An 18,975-nucleotide genomic window follows, 5' to 3' on the forward strand; every position below is an offset into this window, starting at 1 on the left:
TGTGTCAAATATGTAGGGTGCATGTTGACTCTCCACTTATAAAATCTATTCATACTTAATTACACAAAATAATATTATTTTAATAAAAATATCAATATTTTTTATATAAAAAAATTAGACAAATAAATTATTATATTTTGAAATAATTATGTAAAATAAAAATTTATTTGATTTAAAAATTAATATAGTGAATTAACCATTTGATTTTAAATTTTTATCATTTATATATTTATCATTTAATCTTTTATATTAATAACTAAAAAATAAAAAATATTTTACAAACACATTAAATCATTTTAATTATAATCAAATCTTCTAAAATAATAAGAAATTTGATCTTGATTATATTGTTAATCATATAGATTAAGAAAAAAATCAAGTTTTAATTTTTATATATTATTACAAATGTAAGATTTAATTTAAAGATAAAATTATTTTGAAAAAATTTCATTCCCTTCTCATAAGAAATGCTAAAATAACACCTCTTATCATCTATTTATAAAATATACATTTTTCTTCCTTATAACTTTTAAAAAACTCTCTCTTTAATTTATTTTAAATTTTTGTGTTAACTAATATTAACTTTATCTATTTTTCAAAAAAAATAAATTATTTTTTACAAAAATACTTTTTAATAAAAATTTTATTTTTGTATTATTAAATTTTACTTATCAAAAGATTCTTTAATAAATTAATTTTTTATTGATTAAATTGTATTTTTATTAAAATATTTTTTAAAAAAATTAATAATTAAATTATTTTTTCTAAGATACCCTTCAATAATTTTTTAATTATTAAATTGTGATTTTACTAAAGTTTTTATTTAACAATTATTTTTATATTTTACTATTAATTTTTCGATATTAATATATATTATTTTAACCCTAAATAAAAAAAATTTTATCACTGTTATTATGTATAAAAATTAATACATATTGATATCGAAAAATAATCTTATCAAGAATTTTTTTATTTAATGTTAAAATAATATATATTAATATCGAAAAATTAATAGTAAAATATAACTATAATTGTTAACAAAATTTTTGGTAAAATCACAATTTAATAATTAAAAAATTATTGAAAGGTATCTTAAAAAAATAATTTAATTATTAAATTAAAAAATATTTTGATAAACATACAATTTAATCAATAAAAAATAATTTATTAAAAGATATTTTGATAAGTAAAATTTAATGATAAAAAATAAAATTTTTGCTAAAAAGTATTTTTGTGAAAGATAATTTATTTTTATTTTTTTTGAAAAATAGATAAAGTTAACATTAGTTAACACAAAAAATTTACAATGAATTAAAGAGAAAATTTTTTACCGTTATAAAAAAAATGTACATTTTATAAATAGAAAAAAAAAATGTTATTTTAACATTTTTTAAGGAAAAAAAGTTAAATTCTTTCGATTATTTTTTATTCATAGAGATTATCAAAGAGATCATTACAAACAAAAATTCAATTTAATTTACCTAGCTGACCTCATCTTTCAAAGTTTCTAATATTTGCAAATTCATTATTGTTTTCCTAATTCCTGTGTGGTGTGTTGGTAGGTTTTACGTTACTCAAAAACAGGGCAGGATTATTGAAGAGATATGAAGCAATAAAAATGTGTATATTATGATAATTATTAATGTGTGTTCAACCTAACTATTCATTATCCCTGCAAATATGTAATTCAATATGGTGTAATTCAAAATAACGTGGAATGTAGTGTAAATTGAAGTTTACTAGAAATGTATAATGTTGTAAATTAACGTTAAATCTAAATAAATATGAATTGAATATTTGTTCATTTGTTGTGATTTTATTTATTTTATTTTATTGAAAAAGTTTAGAGACTAACATTTTTATTATAATTTGATTAATACTTAGTTCTCAAAAGAAAAGTGAATTATACCATTAGATATAATTTTACATTATTAAAAATACTAATGATAACTAATTGATAATTATAAATCACAAAATTTATTGACTCCTAACACTCTTTTATTTGATTTTTGTATAAAGAAAGATATTTTAATACAATTGAATAATTAATTCTTCGCAAATTATATTAACACATATTCTATCATCTTTACTTAGGTTTTGAACTTATTTAGACTAATTTTTTAAAATAATATTTTGTTAAGTAATAAAATTTTACATCTAAGCAAATTAAAATATTTAGTGAAGTCTAATCAAATTGTTATAGTCGTTTCTTTTTTCGTTTCTCTTATTTTTCTTCTTCTTCTTACTAACATTTCGGTTGCTATTTTTTCTTCTTCTTCTTTCTTTTCTTATTTTTTTTATTATCATTGTCACTACTACTATCACTATATTCTCCTCTTCCTCTTCTTTTTATTCATTTGATTTCTTCTTTTCATTCGTTTTCTCTTCTTTCTCTATCATCATCATGATCGTTATTATTACCTAAATTTTAAATGAATGAAAAACTAAAAACTAAAAAAATGTTTTGTAGTTAGTCTTATGTATTCCTCATGTATTCTTACTATAATTAATTACCATCAACATTAAATTAAAAAATTATCTAGATAAGAGATATCAGATCTAGTGTCTGTAAGGTAAAAAAAATCAACCGTGAGCTGTTTGTAAGTAGTATTGTTCGTTAAAATAATACTTCATTACTTCAAAAGTTTTTAACTATAATCAAATGGAGTGGAGAGAGACTTGCAAGCAAATGTAAATTCCAGAATTAAAGTGTGCTACTTCCATCTTCGAAAAATACTTGAGATCACCAAGATCTTTTATTTCGAATCCTTTCAAACCTTCTTCTCGAATCAATTCTGAAAGTGCAGCTGCCATGTTTGGCGGACACTTACCTTGCAAAGCTCCCACCATTAGCCGCTTCCTCGCTATAGACTTCTTATTTTTAGTTTGGCGGTATAACTTCTTTATTGTATCATACATGAAGTAATAATATGGCAGACTTTAGGGTAAATATTTTTACTACAATGTTCAGATTAAGGTAGACTTCAGAACTTACAGTCAACTGATCCTTAAAGATTTCACGAGGGTGACAACAGAGTGTGTTGGCAATTCTACAACTGCCCCAGTCACAGCAACAGATGAAATTCAGGACAAAGATAAGTTCATGATGGAACCTGCAACCTGGGGCATTCTTCCTATTTCCGTTTGTCTTGGAGAGATGTCATTGTCCGTTTTACGCACTCAAAGGTGCCAAGCTCAATAGCCTGTGTAGGAATTATACGAAACATATTGATAGTGTTTCCAACCCACAATCTTTGCTAACCTGCTCTTCTATAACCTAAACAAGGCTACCAGCGATATTTCTGGAGCCAACACCAACCAACATTCTTATTCTGATGGTTTTAAGAGGGCAAAGTACGACTTTAGTCATAGCTCCTGCGAGCTTACCGCTAACAAACTCGCCAACCTCCCTAGTCATCAGAAATTCTGGGAAGGCGTGTGCAAAGGGTAGGCAATTAAGAGGCGGAGTCTTTGTCTGATTTCATAATGATCGAGAGATGTCTCCGAAGACACCCTGTTTCTTCACCTTCTTCTAATATTCCTGAGAATGAAGGTAAAAGTGAAAGTGAGAGAGAGGGAGGAGTTTTAGTGACATCTTAGATCTTAGATAACAGATATCTTTGTTTTGGAGTTTTGGCAAGATTTCTGTCTCTGTGCAAATATTTATGCTTTTTGTTTTTTAGTTCGCAGCGTGGAATGGGTGGTTGGTAGCTAGCTAGGATAGGATTGCCTTAAATTCGGCCTATCACTAGTTAAATTAAAAGCTTAAGGCTATGGATGGCGCCCTTAGGCCTAGGCCGAGGCCCGAAACCAGTTGGTTATGATAGTACTTTCTTTTGGCATCTTCTATATGTTCTATTTGAGAAATTTTCTGTTTATTATTTTCTCCTATCATATCCTCAAATTGTATCAGTTCAGTTTTATTTTTAGTTAACCATATAAATCATATTGCTACTAGGATTTACGTGACTAAAAAAATTAGTTCTCTTCTCGTTTTAAAATTTTTTATGATTAACCTTATGTACTCGTTATGTACTCTAATTATAATTAATTATCATTAATATTAAACTAAAACATAATAATTTAGATAACAATTATCATTATTATATGGTCATCGTCATTTTCTTTATCGTTATCGTCATTATTATTATTATTATTATCGTTGAATTTTTGTTATATTAATGACGTCGTTTGATCCAAAATTAATTTGGATGTATTTTTCTTTATAATTCAATTTTGTTTGTGTGCTTGTTTTCGAAGTATCGCAATCATTAAATAATTTAGTGTAAAAACTAAAAAATTTATATGTACTTGTTACTAAATTTTGATATATTTTTATTTTGAAAAATTTTGCATAATTCAAAATTCTTCCTCTTTCTTCTCATCTTTTTCTTCTTCTTCTCATCATCATATTCTTTTTATTCATCTTTTTTTATTTAAAAAAATATAAATTATAACTTTTAAACAATAATTTTTTATTTTTCTAAAATTTTTATTTTTATTATTAAAAATTTATCAAATATACTAAAAAAATGAAGAGTATAACAAAAAATAAAAAATATGTGGGATTCAAAATATTTTATAAGCAATTTGAAAATGATATCGAAAATACATTTAATCTCCTAGTACCATCAATACTTATCATGTTAGCTAGAATTGTCTTATAAATATGTGACCTAGGACAAAAATAATCCAACAATTCTAAACAAATTATGTATTTCACTATTTCTCTAATTTTGAGTTTTACTCACCAAGTAAATTTTTTTTTTCTTTAAATGCAAAAATCAAAGTCTTATCTTGAATCTTAACATGAATTCATCCTCTTATATATATATATATATATATATATATATATATATATATATATATATATATATATATATATATATATATATAGAATAATTGTGACAAAAAGAATATGGAGTAAAAATATGGATAGACTAAAAAGAATGATGAATTTTAATTTTCACCTTTAAATTAAAGTGTCAATTTTGATAAAAAAAAAAAAAGAAAAAAGAAGAAGAATATGTTATTAACTTATAAAGTAGTTAAACAATAAACAAAAATTGAATAACTAAATAAAAGTCTATGACTCTTGATCATACACACATAAACTAAAAATAAAACACTACATATAATATTCACAAGAGATAAGCTTTAATGTAGTCCTTAAAGTTGCACTCGAGTCTCAAAGTAGTCCCTGAACTTAAAAGTTTCTAAGAGTCATCCCCGAACTTGCACTCCGGAACTCAAAGTTGTCCTTCCGTCAATTTCAGTACACGTGGCGCAACCGAAAAGCTTAGCTGGCAGCCTTGGTGATACGTGGGACTCACAACGGCTAGCTGATGTGGCAGAGTAAACTCTTCCGACTCAATTTGGTCCCTCAGGATTAGTTAAAACCCTAATCCCCAAATTTGAAGGCCACATTGTTCACTCTACTCTCTTCTCGTTGGTGCTGTGTTCTTCTCTTCTCCCTTTCTGAAACCCGCCGGTTATGGCTACCACGAGCAATGCAGCTGGGAGCTCGAACAACCCACGATCATTTGAAAGCATCATGAGGAGAATGAATAGAAACAGAGAAGCTCGTTTACCAGAATGGTGTGCCTGCGGGTCGAGACCGGTGTTTCGGTGGTCAGGGACGAATTCTAATCTAGGGAGACCGTTCCTGGGTTGCCCAAAATACAATGTAAGTGTTGTTGTTGTTGAATGCTATATTGGATGATATAAATTTTGCTGATTGAATTTTCTTTGATGTGCAGACCGTTGGGAAGAAATGGTGTGGATTGTTTTTGTGGGTTGATAAAGTTTTGGAAGATGCCATGCCATGTGATGATAGAACAAGACATTCAGTTGATGATGAAGAATGGAAGATGAAGATGGCTTGGAAATTTGGTAAATTAGAAGCTGAAATTAGGGTTCTAAAAATGGGGAGAATTTTGATGTTTGTGTTCATGCTGCTGATTGTAATTGGTGTTCTTGTATTAAAGCTGGATAGACAACAGGGTCAACTATATCTAGCAAAAAACGAATGACATGCATGTTATATGCATTCCTTGTTAATGTAGTTGTTCCTATCCTTTTGTTTGAAAGAAATGAAAATTAAGGTGTTTGATTATATGCATACTTCTGTTCCTGGACCTCTTTTCAATGAAATAGAAATGGACAGCACTTGAACTAGTCTTAGATTTGTAACAGAGGATAATATATAAAGAAAAGGCTGATAAAACTCAATTGAATAAAATCATAATTCATAATTCATATTCATATTGGTAATGTTTGATTCAAAAAGGCATTATAGAGCCAAAACACCAGCAAAATAGATACAAAAAAATAACCTGCTTTCCCTAAAATTCCCAACACTGGGACAATGTTTTAGGCATTATAAACAACATCAGCAAAATAGATACAAAAAAACAGCCTGCTTTCCTTAAACATAATCATCCTAATCTTCATTTTTTGTGTCTAGGTGCCTTGAATCCAGGATTGGGCACAAACTTCATGAAATTTGCAAGTCTTGTAGCAGTTTCCTGTGTTGCACCTTGCATAGGGTTAGGTGGGAGATTTCTTGATGTATGACTACTTCCTGGTGGGGTAGCAGTAGGTGGGGTGGTTACTGGTAGATTGCTACTTCCTGAAGCTGTTTTTTCACAACCCTTGGCTAACTTTCTTTTTAAAGGGAGCTTTGGCGGCCTAACAGGTGAGGGTAGAACCTATCAGCCAAGAAATATAACATAGTTAGTAAACTAAGTAAGGATGTGAGTATGATAAATTTAAAAGCATATAAGCTCGTGAACCTGTTGAGAGTCATCAGTTACTTCCGAGGGTGGTTGACTTTGGTCAAGATTGATTTCGGTTGGGACTTCTGGGACAGGGGCAGCAGAGTTGGCCTGACCTTCACCACCATTAGCAGCAGTGGGTTGTGCAGCGGCAGCAGCCCTCTTTGGACAGTTCCTTCTCGTGTGTTCTGCTTCGTTACAACAACGACATCGACCTTTTTTATATATTCTTTTCATCTTCGTCTTTAACTTCTTACTCCCACTTGGCTCCTCATCAGCATCTTTTCTTCTTTTATTCTTGAGTGGTCCGGGCTTGTTTCTAAATTTTGGTGCTTGTGGTCTGTTATATGGTGACTTTTTCCATAGTGCTTGACCTGGAATTGGATTGATATGGAAGGCATATGTGTTGTTATATGCTTCCATGGTCAACCACTGGTGACAGTAGTCCTCCGGTCTCTTACCAGCCCTTGCCAGTGCAGCACACGCATGCACATATGGCATCCCTAAACAACATTCACACAACAACGAAGACAACAACAGTAAGCCTATAACAAAGGTTGATAATGATAATAAGACTAAGACAATGAATTTAAAAAATAGTACCACTTAATTGCCAGAAATCACATGTGCAGAGCCTCTTTCCCAAGTCCACAACCATGTTGGTCGGCCAGCCATGTACTTTGAACTTCTCATAATCTGCGTCACCAGACCACATCGGGACCCAATTTTTTTATTCCTTCCGTATCTTTTCACACCCATTGTTTGAAATCAGACATCACTGCTAGTAATAGATTGGAATTATGAGTAAATATATGTATGGAATATTCAACTAATACCTATTAGACTATTATTAGTTTTTTTTTAGATAGTCTGTACAAACTCAACCTAAAACCAAAAAACAAAAAACAAAAAAACCTTTGATTCATTATCCATTCTTTGGATAATGTCTACGAATCACATGATTTTTTCAAATCACAATAATTACACTTTAAACCACAACAACTATGACACACAAAAGAGCACACACACACAAGATAAACCAACCACTCCTAACACTAATCATAAAACAGAATAATGTATACTATTATAAAAGAAAATCCATCACCAGCTCCGCTTCACCTGTAGCAAGCGATTTAAGCCATTATGTGTGTGATAGGAACAAAACACAATTTTTTACTTATAAAAATAAGAAGAGTAATAGTTCTCACTCATAATAAGTAATAATTTCTGCTCATAATAAGTAACAATACCAGTACAATAATATTAAATAGCAGCAAAAAAATTACATAAACAAAAAATTACTCATATTTTTGGATAAGCATGGACATTCGGAACCAAAATGATTGATGAGGAAAATAGAATCAGAAGATAAAAGGATACACTTGTGCCTACATGCCATAAATAAAATGTTTGAAAAGAAGATCATTGATAAAAATCAATGTACCTGAACCTGTAATTCTTGAGCAGAAAACTCCAGCAAGGCACCTAAGAGTCTTCTCTTGAATATAGGCAATGCTTCCTCAGGCCTTCAAGACATTCAAGAATAGTAATAATATACATTAGGACCTTTTTTTTCTATTCGAAAAAGTGTAGTCATTGAAAACTTTTTAGCAAAAAAAAAAGTTCCCAAAAGTCTTCTATGAAAAGCTAACCAGTATCATAATTGTGTATTCCAAGAGAAAAATAGTTAAATGAAGCACATAAAGCTAAAAAGCATGTTGCTTTGCATGTTGCTTGATCTGCAGCTGAAATTCTATGGAAATTAGGTTAACTTACTAAATTGCTAAATATGCCTTGTTTGGAACCTTTAGCTGATACTTTGAATTGTACTTTGGCTAGGTAATATATTGGTATATAAAGCGGCATGCTTCCAGAAATGAAAATCTAAAAGAAAAATTCATACACTAATTTTATGATTACTTTTGCATATTTTTAGTGGTTTCTATGTTGTAACTATATACTTAAACTCACTATTTTTAGCTAAAAAACCACAATAAGAGGGATGACTTAGGAATGATACAATGTCCAACCTGATATGGAGGTTGCAAAATTCTAAATCAGATAGGTACAAGTGTAGAATTGATATAAATTAACAAGACAATTCAAACCCTGCTACATCAAAGTTCAAAAAGTTAACCTTGGTCATTAAAGACAATCAACTACTATTATTGACCTAATTTCTAATTATTGTAGAATAAATTGTTTGGTTTAAAAAATCTGACTGAAAATTGTAAGGTGAAAATTATGAGTATTGAAAGTGCCAATCGCCACAGATTCTAGTGTTATTGATAAACGTTTACTTAGTTTTACATAGTTAAAATGGACCCTCGTGCTTTCACCAGGTTCTTTCCTAATGGAGGTGCTAGCTTTAAGTCATGCGATCATATGAGGCTAACTCATAGCTTATTATCAATTTATCAGAGTATTTTTGACATTTTTAATAGAACTCTAGAGATATTTGATAATGGAGCTGATATTATATAAGTGCTCACTATATTTGTATCACAGGAACCATTTTCAAACACTAACTAGGTGTGTTTAACTATGAGTGAAGCTATTTATTTTTGGATAAGCATGGACATTCGGAACCAAAATGATTGATGAGGAAAATAGATGCAGAAGACAAAAGGATACAATTGTGCCTACATGCCATAAATAAAATGTTTGAAAAGAAGATCATTGACAAAAATCAATGTACCTGAACCTGCAATTCTTGAGCAGAAAACTCCAGCAAGGCACCTAAGAGTCTCCTCTTGAATATAGGCAATGCTTCCTCACGCCTTCAAGACATTCAAGAATAGTAATAATATACATTAGGACCTTTTTTTTCTATTCGAAAAAGTGTAGTCATTGAAAACTTTTTGGCAACAAAAAAAAAGTTCCCAAAAGTCTTCTATGAAAAGCTAACCGGTATCATAATTGTGTATTCCAAGAGAAAAATAGTTAAATGAAGCACATAAAGCATAGAAGCACATTTCATCTAAACTTCAGATAATGGCTTATCATCATTTAAAACCATTCATGATTTTTCTCTTCTACAATTTTCATCATCACTATCACTAATCAGTCAAGTTCAGAATCCATTATCAGAGTTACAAAAAATTTCAACTCCCTAAAAATCTTTACTTCTACTGTGATCATGCAAACTCTGTTAAACAAATACATTGATCAGAGTCATTCTCCTCAAACACATTAACAGTTTGGAAACTCCTCCACTAAGAGCAGTAAATCCTAATACATAGAGAACACGTTTTCATATCATCAAAACACAAGAAACACTCCTACTCTACAATTTTGCTTGGCCAAACTACTACGAAAGCCAGTAGTGATCAAACCCTAACACAGAGAACAGAACAGAGACGTTTATACCCACCAATTACAATCGAAAAAAGGCCTGAACCTTGTGAATATTAGATGAACAACAACATCAAAAAACAGAGGAATCACATTTTTTTTCATTTTTGGCTTACCTCTTTCAGAGAAATAAGGTTGCCCAACTTTGTGTATGAAGGAGAGGAAAGCAGCGATGCTCCAGAGCCAACGTCTTCCACTGAAATCGGTCCGGTTAATGGAGGAGCACATGCGCCATTGGAGATTGACGGAGGGAGAGGAAGAAACCACACTCTGTGTTGTGTTTGTTTTGTGTGTAGAGAGGAGGGAGACAAAACGTTATGGAAACGTTGAGGGAGGGACGTAGTGAGCATGAAACGACGTCGTTTCATGTTATTTTGGCGCCACAGGCAAAACGACATCGTTTGTGTGAGTCCCAGGTGTCAACGATGTTGCCAGCTAAGCTTTCCGGTTGCGCTACGTGTGCTGAAATGGCCGGAAGGACCACTTTGAGTCCCGGAGTGCAAGTTCAGGAACTACTTTGAGACTCGAGTGCAACTTCAGGGACTACATTGAAACTTATCTCTATTCACAAAGATATAAAAAGAATCAAAACAAAAATTGAAAAATCAAAACAACAAATCTTAGATCTAGAATTTACAGTCATAAATTATAAACCAAACACTTTATATTTAATATTCATAGAAACATAAAAAAGAATTAAGATAATTATTAAAAATATAAAATAAAACATTATGATTATTAATAAATATCATCATAAATAATAAATTTAGGTTAACATATTTAGTTATTTAATACATAATGCTTTTCAAAAATTAGAAAGAGAATAGAGATGGAAGCATAAAAAAATAAATAAATAAATAAATAAAAATATAAGTCCAACAAGAAACATAAATGATTATTATGTGTATATAAAAATTAGTTATTAAAATATAAAATATATATTAAAAATAAATAAAATTATATATATATATACTAAATATATATAATAGTTGATTTTAATATAGAAAGAGTATTTTTAATAAATAAATCAACAAGTATTGTGCATGAAGTCATCAACTTAACCATATCCATATTTTTTTAATTTTTTAATGAATGATAAGAGCAACAGAAGACTTGCGAAGTAAGATTCATAGATCAATCATGTATACCAAAAAGAATGCCAACCACCCAAAATAGTTAAATGATTAAATTTATCTTATGGTTTTTTTTAATAAGTCAATTTTAGCGCATTAGTCTTTTTTTTATTTATCAAAATAGAAAAATCTGAACTTACAATCTTTTAAATGAGTATAAAAAAATTATACCATTTGAGCTATAATATATTGACTATTTTAGCGCATTAGTTAAAAACATAAAGATAAATCACTTTTACCATGTGTAATATTTTCTCTTATTTTATAAAAATTTAGTAAATTTATCATTGGTCCATTCACGAAACACGGGAACGGATAAATAATTAAATGTTTTACCATGAAAATAAGATAAAAATACACGTATATCATTTATAATTATGCTCACCGTAAATTAGATAACAGATATAACAAAAAAAACACCTATTTTGTTTTAATCGAGATGGGTACCAAAAAATATATATATGATTTTTTTTGTTTACGATACAAATAAAATACATGTATATCTATTTTTTATTTTCTTTAAATGAGATAATTAATATTATGTAAATTAATAAATATTACCTAAACTGTAAATAATGTATTTTGATAATAAAATATTTAATTTATGAGTTTTGTTAATATATATTTTAAGGACATATGATAAAATTATCAATTAAAAAAATAATAAAAAAAGAAATAAAATTTAAATTCTTAATGTATTTGTTTGTATTTATTAAAATAAATTATTTAAAATTTTCTATTATTAACAATATTAATTTTTCTTTAAAATAAGAATGTATTTATTTTATGTTATAAAGTCATATATTAAAATTGCAAATTAAAAAAGTTTTTATTAGAAATGCAAAAAATTTAAATATTTAATATATTTGTTTTATATTTATTAATGAAAAACTTTTAAAACTTTTCACTAATAAAAAATTTATCATGTGTTCTTAAAAAATATATTAGCTAATTCCTTAAAATAATTGTTAGTTAAATTCTTAATTTATTTATTTAAATTTTTTTTCCTTAAAATTAGTGTGTCCTAAACTCCTAATAATTAGTATTTGGGAATTGATAAGAGTAATCATTTTGTTTTATTTGGTGGGTTGTTGACACTTGACACTAAATGATGGCGCTAAGTAATGGTTTATGCTAAGTGTATATTAAAATCAGTCACTAAAGTTAATTATTAATATAAAATATATGCTGAAATATAAATACATATTAAAAATAAATTAAATTATATTTATACACAAATATATTGATAACTGATTTTAGTGTGCGAAAAACATTTTTGCTAAATAATATATAAGTTGACTTTTTTGCCCCTCTATCCCAACCAAATTTATTACCATCCAACAACCAAACCCTTTCTTTGTATCTCACTTTCACAAATCCAACAACACACATCATCAAAATGTCCCAACCCAGATTCACTTCAATGACACTTGTTGTTCTTCTTCTTCTTGTTCTGTTCTGCCCCTGCAATTCCCTCTCTTCATCTTCTATGGACCTCAACACAAGTGATCTGAATGCGGTTTCCAGAAGGGTATGCAGAAAGAGCATTGTAGAGTGTTTGGCTGAGAATGAAATGATGGATTCAGAGAGTAACAGAAGAATCCTTGCAATGCAGCAGCAAAAGAGGTACATAAGCTATGACACATTGAAAAGAGACATGGTTCCTTGTGATAGAGTTGGTGCTTCTTACTACAATTGTCATGCAAGGCAAGCAAACCCTTACAATAGAGGATGTGAAGTTATTACTGCTTGTGCTAGAGGTGTTCAAGCATCCCACAATTGAAATTTCATATATAGGGATTCATAATTTCATATACAACTTCTAAATTCACAAATATTTTGGATAGGAAAGGGAATAGGATGCTTAGGAATGTGACCCATGTGGGCTTTACCCTTTTTTTTTAATCATTTCCTTTTAGTTAATATCATAATTTTATATATATTTTTTTAAAATTTAATTATATGTATGTGGCTAGATAATCTATGAAAATATCTAAATGTTCCTTTTTCCAGAAAATCTATGCTTATGTGACATTTTGATGTCTGCTATTTAAAGAGTATGATGTAAATTTGGAGTTACAATTTACATCACTTTGTTAGAAAGCAAGAACAGAATCTTAAAATGTTATATGATATCCCATTTTAGTTGCAGCATTTTAACTTGTTGAACTTGTCCTCATAACCTATTTTTTTAGAGAGAAAATATGGTGTCTGAAAAATTACTTTCCAGAAACTAGGTCCATTATCTTTATTTATTCATATTGTCTTATGCAGAAGACAGCTACTAATACCAGAATTTGAGTGCAATGAAAAGTCTATTCCTTCATATGGTTGGTATTGAAAACAATCTCTTGTTGACTCTTTCTGATCTATACATCAAATGCCGTGGGGTTATTTTCTCGATCTAGCGGATTCAGAAAGATTAGAGTAGTTTGATCCATAAGGAAAACCAAATTTTATCTTAGTATGTGGTTATTTTCTGAAACATGTCTGTACATATCACTCAACACAGTATATAAATTCGATCTCTTAGGCTGTGTTTAGAAAGGAGACTAAGATTGAGAGACAAAGACGAGGAGACAGAGACAGAGAGATACAGACTAAATTAAGTCTCTATATTGTGTTTAGTGTAAAATGTACTAGACTGAGTTATGTCTAGGTATCGTATTTGAGAAATAGATTTAGAATTTCATAAGTTACGAGAGTATTTTTGGAAAAAAATTTCAATCTCTAGTCCTAGAAATTTCAGTCCTTTCTGTCTCCACCTTTTGGAAGTATTAAAGGGACTGAAATTTGTATCTCGGAAATGAAATTTTAATTCCAGTCTATGACCACCAAACACAATACTGAGTCCTAGTCCTTCAGTCTCAATTCTAGTCTCTAAAAATAAATACCAGTTAGATACAGAATTTTTTTGTTGTAGAGATATTGATAGAGAAACAAATTTTTTCTTTCCTTCCCAGAGACCGAAAAATACAAGTCTTGGTGTTTTCTATATCTGTATTCTTGTCATAGAGATAGAATTCAGAGGCAACCTTATTGATCTAACTTTTATGTGATTGATATCTCCTATAAGATATGTGTTTATATTACCAGCTTCTGCAGGTCTTAAATTTCAACTGCTGTTTTATTTCTTCTTTTCAATGTTGTATTTGTGAATCAGAAGTTGAGTGGGGTGGTAGGAATCTTGTAATTCAGTAACTTAAGAGTATTAATTACACATCTAGAGTGAAAATGTGGAGCATACTGCATCTTGGAATATGCCATGCCACTTTTTCAGTATGTTAGAGTGAATTGTAACCTTACAAGCAAAGAATAAGGGAAGAAATCATAGATCATATTAAAATCCACAAAGTAATATTCTCTGTTTTTTTTTTCTTTTAAAGTACTGTTTTAGTCCCTAACATTTAGATTAAGTCCTAATTCTTGAGTCTAACATTTAACATATCCTATTTTTATCCTAAACGTCTTATTTTGTCCTATTTGAGTTAGCTGGTCTAAAAAAAAGTTTTAATTTTGACCAAAAGACAAAAATAGAACATTAAAATATTTGAAATATGATATACATTCAACGTATTTGGATATATTGATTTAAGAATGTGAAGTTAATAATGACAAATTCAATGTTTCTGAAAATGAAGTTCTTTTTGTTGTATAATTATTTCAGAATATAATTACTATATCGCCCCTCCTTCTTTCTGTGACTTTAGAGCAAATTTGGATAGGCTATTTGAAACTGTGTCTAGGATTGCTTTTTAGGTTTCCAATTAGGTACAACCTTCTCAATCATTGCCATGGAAATTGAAAGGAAGAAGCTTCCTTCCATTCATGTTCAATTCAGCTTTTTAGCTTATTTTAATTGCATCAATTCTTAACACATAGTTCTGGTTAAAAAAGCATATGGTAATTCCATTGTATCATGCTTTTTATGTTGCATCTTTTGTTATAGTGTAAAGTTATGTACATAATAGGTCAACATAGTAGTGTAGATATTCATAAAAAGATTGTGTTTAATAGCTGTGAGACACGATACAAATATAAAGAGAGAATATTTTATGTCTCCACTTCTTTGAAGGATAAGAGATACAAAAATTGTGTGTTTTGAAACAAAATATTTTGCATTCTTGTCTACAATTTTAAGCTTAAGTTTAACTTTGGCTCACAAAATTGAGTTTGACTCAATTTATTAACAATTTAATTTATTTGTAAAATTCATGTTTGACTCGCAAAAAATTTACTAGTTAACTCAAACTCACAAATTGGCTAAAAAAACATGAGTGTAATTAGGGGTGACAAACCGAGAAGCCTGTCCCGCCCCACCTTGCTAAAAGTCCGCTCTGTGGCGAGTTGGCCTGCCCTGTCCCACCCAATGAGGCGGTCCTAAAACCTGATCCCGCTCCGTCTAATGGTGGGCTGGTGGGCCAAACCCGCTAAATTTCTTTTTTTTATTATTAAATATTAAACAATATATATAATTTCATAATTATTTTAATAAATTTATAATTTCTGAAGATATAAAAAAATTATAATTTCTAAATTCACAAACGTTAAAGTTTTTAAAATTATAAATATGTAATAAACATAATCATAAACCAAGTTTGTTGAAACAAAATAATAAAACCAATATTGTCAAAAACATATAATTAAACATCTACAAATTTAGAATATAATCAATCAAACGTAAAACATAATTCAAAACACTAAATTAGAACATTTTCAAAAAATGTTCCTAAAAAAAACGCTGGTCCCACCCTGCCAAAGTCCATGGTTTAAACGATGCGGGTTAGGTAGACTTTTGAAGTGTGACTGTCTCAATTTTTCAGTCCGACCCGCCTTTTTTGACGGAGTACACCGACTGGCTTGGCAAATTTAGACTCGTTTGTCACCCCATTCTATAATTCTACAGAAATAAATTATAATTTATATATAAAAAAACTATGAATTATATATATTGTCTATTAATTATAATTTATATCTTCCATCATAATTATAGGAAAAAATATATGTTTATGTAAAATTGTGTACGGTTAGTCGGTTACCGGACGATTCAGAGGGGGATTTGAGATGGTAGAAACGCCTTGATCGGTGTGACTGTGCGGGAGGTGATCAGCCGGGAAGACGAGGTCTCGATGTGGAGAAAAAAAAGGGGGTGTCACCTGTAAAGACACTCCGACGCCCTAGTCAGTTAGCATGCAGGCCAAAGGTGGGTAGGTGGTATGTGACGTACGTTGGGGGAAGGACAGGTCCTTCCCCATTTATACCGTGTCAGAGGTGGGCCCTGCAAGGACGGGCCCACCTTCCTCGAAGCTTCCTCACAGCTGTAGTAGAGAGCTGTCAAGGAAGCGTGTCCGAGTTGCGTGGCGAGTATTGCGTGTCCGACCGTTCGGGTCGGGTCCTCAGTGGGTCGGGTTGACCCACAAATGGCCTGGTTTAGGCCGTAACAAATTGTATATTGTTACTATAAATTAAAGATATAAAATTTATAATATATTAATATAAATAATTATAATAAATAATATATGATCAAGATCGTTTACGAACCAATAAATGGAACTTACCAAGTTTAAGCTCATCTCATTTAATATATGAGTTCAAATCAAATTTGGCTCATCAGCTCATAAACTCATGACCTCAACTTATTGAGCTGTTTGCAAGTCATATTCGATCTAGCTCACGAGTCAGTTTGACTCATTTCTATTCTTATGTACACCATAATAAATATTACTCAATCGAACATTTACGTATGCTAGTTAAACAAAATATGGACCTTATTTTGCTTATTGATGTTAGGTAAAATTTGCCAAAATGACAGCATAAAGTTTAAAGGAGGAACAATTTTTTTTTTTTTTGAGTAAGAATTCAACACAATAAGGGATAGTATACAAAAGACAAGACAAGAAATCAAACTACCATAATTTTTATTTTATTTTCGATATTGTCATCAATAATAATAGTAATTAATCACCCCTCCAGTCTTTATAATTATTAAAAGACTTGTCAATGGTATTTGCAACTCCCGTTGTCCTGTTTTAAAAGATGCCATCATTTCTGTTTAATCAAATATTCCAAACAACAGAAAAAAACCAATCAAATATTTCTTGCATGCTTCCTTTCTCGTCAGCACTCTTATCCAATTTTCAGAGTGTTGTTTTATGGTGTCTGGCGTAGTCTAATACGTTCCCATATCAACTATTCAAGCATACCACACTTATAAAGTAAATTCACAAATAACAAACAAGTGTTGTACCATTTCAACATCTTTCTCACACAGTACACATGCAACATTAGTTTGTTCAATAATTTTTAATCTACTCAACCAATCTTTAGTATTAATTCGTTCAACAAAAACAAACCAAGTAAACAGTTCAACATGGGAATGAATTAATCCCTTCGAGATTATTTTGGTGAAACTGTAATTGGTTATATCTTTTGTCAAAGTTTTCTATCTGCAATACCTACACAAAAGAGTTAGTAAAATATATACTATTATTATTATCAAATTTTCACACTACTGTATTCTGCACTCTTTCTAATAAGGCAGTCAATTGTAGGACACCAAAAAGTTGGTTTAAGAGCTCTAACTCCCATTGACGAAGCTCTTGTCTTAATTGAAAATTCCAGACCAATTGAAATCTATCTCAAAACGCGTAATCACGAATTACTGATCCTTTGTTATTTAAAACTGAGAAAAATCTAAGACAAGAGTCTTTCAACTTTTCACATCGTTATCATGTATCCTCCAAGAATTTAGTTTTCCTACCATCCGCTATCTCTATGTACTATGTCTAACTCATTAATCATCTTTAGACTCACATTTTACTCTTTTATTTGTAATTGACATATATTTCTTAAAAACTTCCTTTTGTCAATAGCACCTGTGTAAATAGCATTTGATTTGGATTTAAATGATTACATGAATACACAACTTTTTTTATGAAAAATAATCTTCTTTTAAAAATCTCTACTACCATTTACATAATAAAACAGTATTTTAAATGACTACATCACTGATTAAAGAAGGAATAATTGTTCAGTAATGCAAGTTCCGGGAATAATTTCCGATTATTTACTCAAGTATCTGTTACCTGAGTTAAGCATCGTTACATATGGGATCTTCATCAATTACACCGCAATAACAATCAAAGTCGCATTTGATTAGTGGTAGGGACGTAAGTCAGGAACAACAACTAATATATATATATGGTGTGCCAAACAATGTTCACACTATATAAGCCATCCAGGTTAGCTGTATGCTAAAATGTTTCGAGGTCGGTTGAGTAGCACTAACTTTTTTTTTCCTTATAATAATGTACAAATAACAAATTATTAATTAGCAACCAAAGTGAAGTTGGTGCGGTTGAACCATGTTTCAGCCGTTAAGTATTTAAGTTTGAATTCTCATGTTTGATTCTATTCTTCTCCAATGTTTTGGTCTAAAACCTAACAAGAGTGACTTTGCTGCTTAGATTTTAGTGCAAAACAGAATTTTGGCATCATTCTATTATAAAGATAAAAGTCCTCTAATGGAAACTGCGATGATGATCACTTAACAAATCCAAGCACATTATTGGAGGGGTGCACATGATCCGATCTGGCCCGAAAACCCGGTCCGGCTCCAAACACTTTAGAGGTTAATTGGTGTGATTTTACCGGGTTTAGGATCGAGTAAGGGTTTTAAAAATAGACCCGATCATTATTTCGGGTCAGGTCCG

The 18,975-nt window shown here is 29.9% G+C and overlaps 1 protein-coding gene and 1 pseudogene across 1 annotated transcript; one reads left to right on the forward strand and one right to left on the reverse strand.

Moving 5' to 3' along the window:
- Positions 1-2,610: 2,610 nt before the first annotated feature.
- LOC112794149 (probable mitochondrial adenine nucleotide transporter BTL1) lies at positions 2,611-3,796 on the reverse strand (annotated as a pseudogene).
- Positions 3,797-12,686: 8,890 nt separating this feature from the next.
- On the forward strand, positions 12,687-13,046 carry LOC112798321 (protein RALF-like 22). The gene has a single exon (XM_025841590.1). It carries the CDS (start codon positions 12,687-12,689, stop codon positions 13,044-13,046), a length of 360 nt encoding a protein of 119 aa, XP_025697375.1.
- The last annotated feature ends 5,929 nt before the right edge of the window (positions 13,047-18,975 follow it).

This window comes from Arachis hypogaea, chromosome 4 (assembly GCF_003086295.3).
Source record: "Arachis hypogaea cultivar Tifrunner chromosome 4, arahy.Tifrunner.gnm2.J5K5, whole genome shotgun sequence".
NCBI lineage: Eukaryota > Viridiplantae > Streptophyta > Magnoliopsida > Fabales > Fabaceae > Arachis > Arachis hypogaea.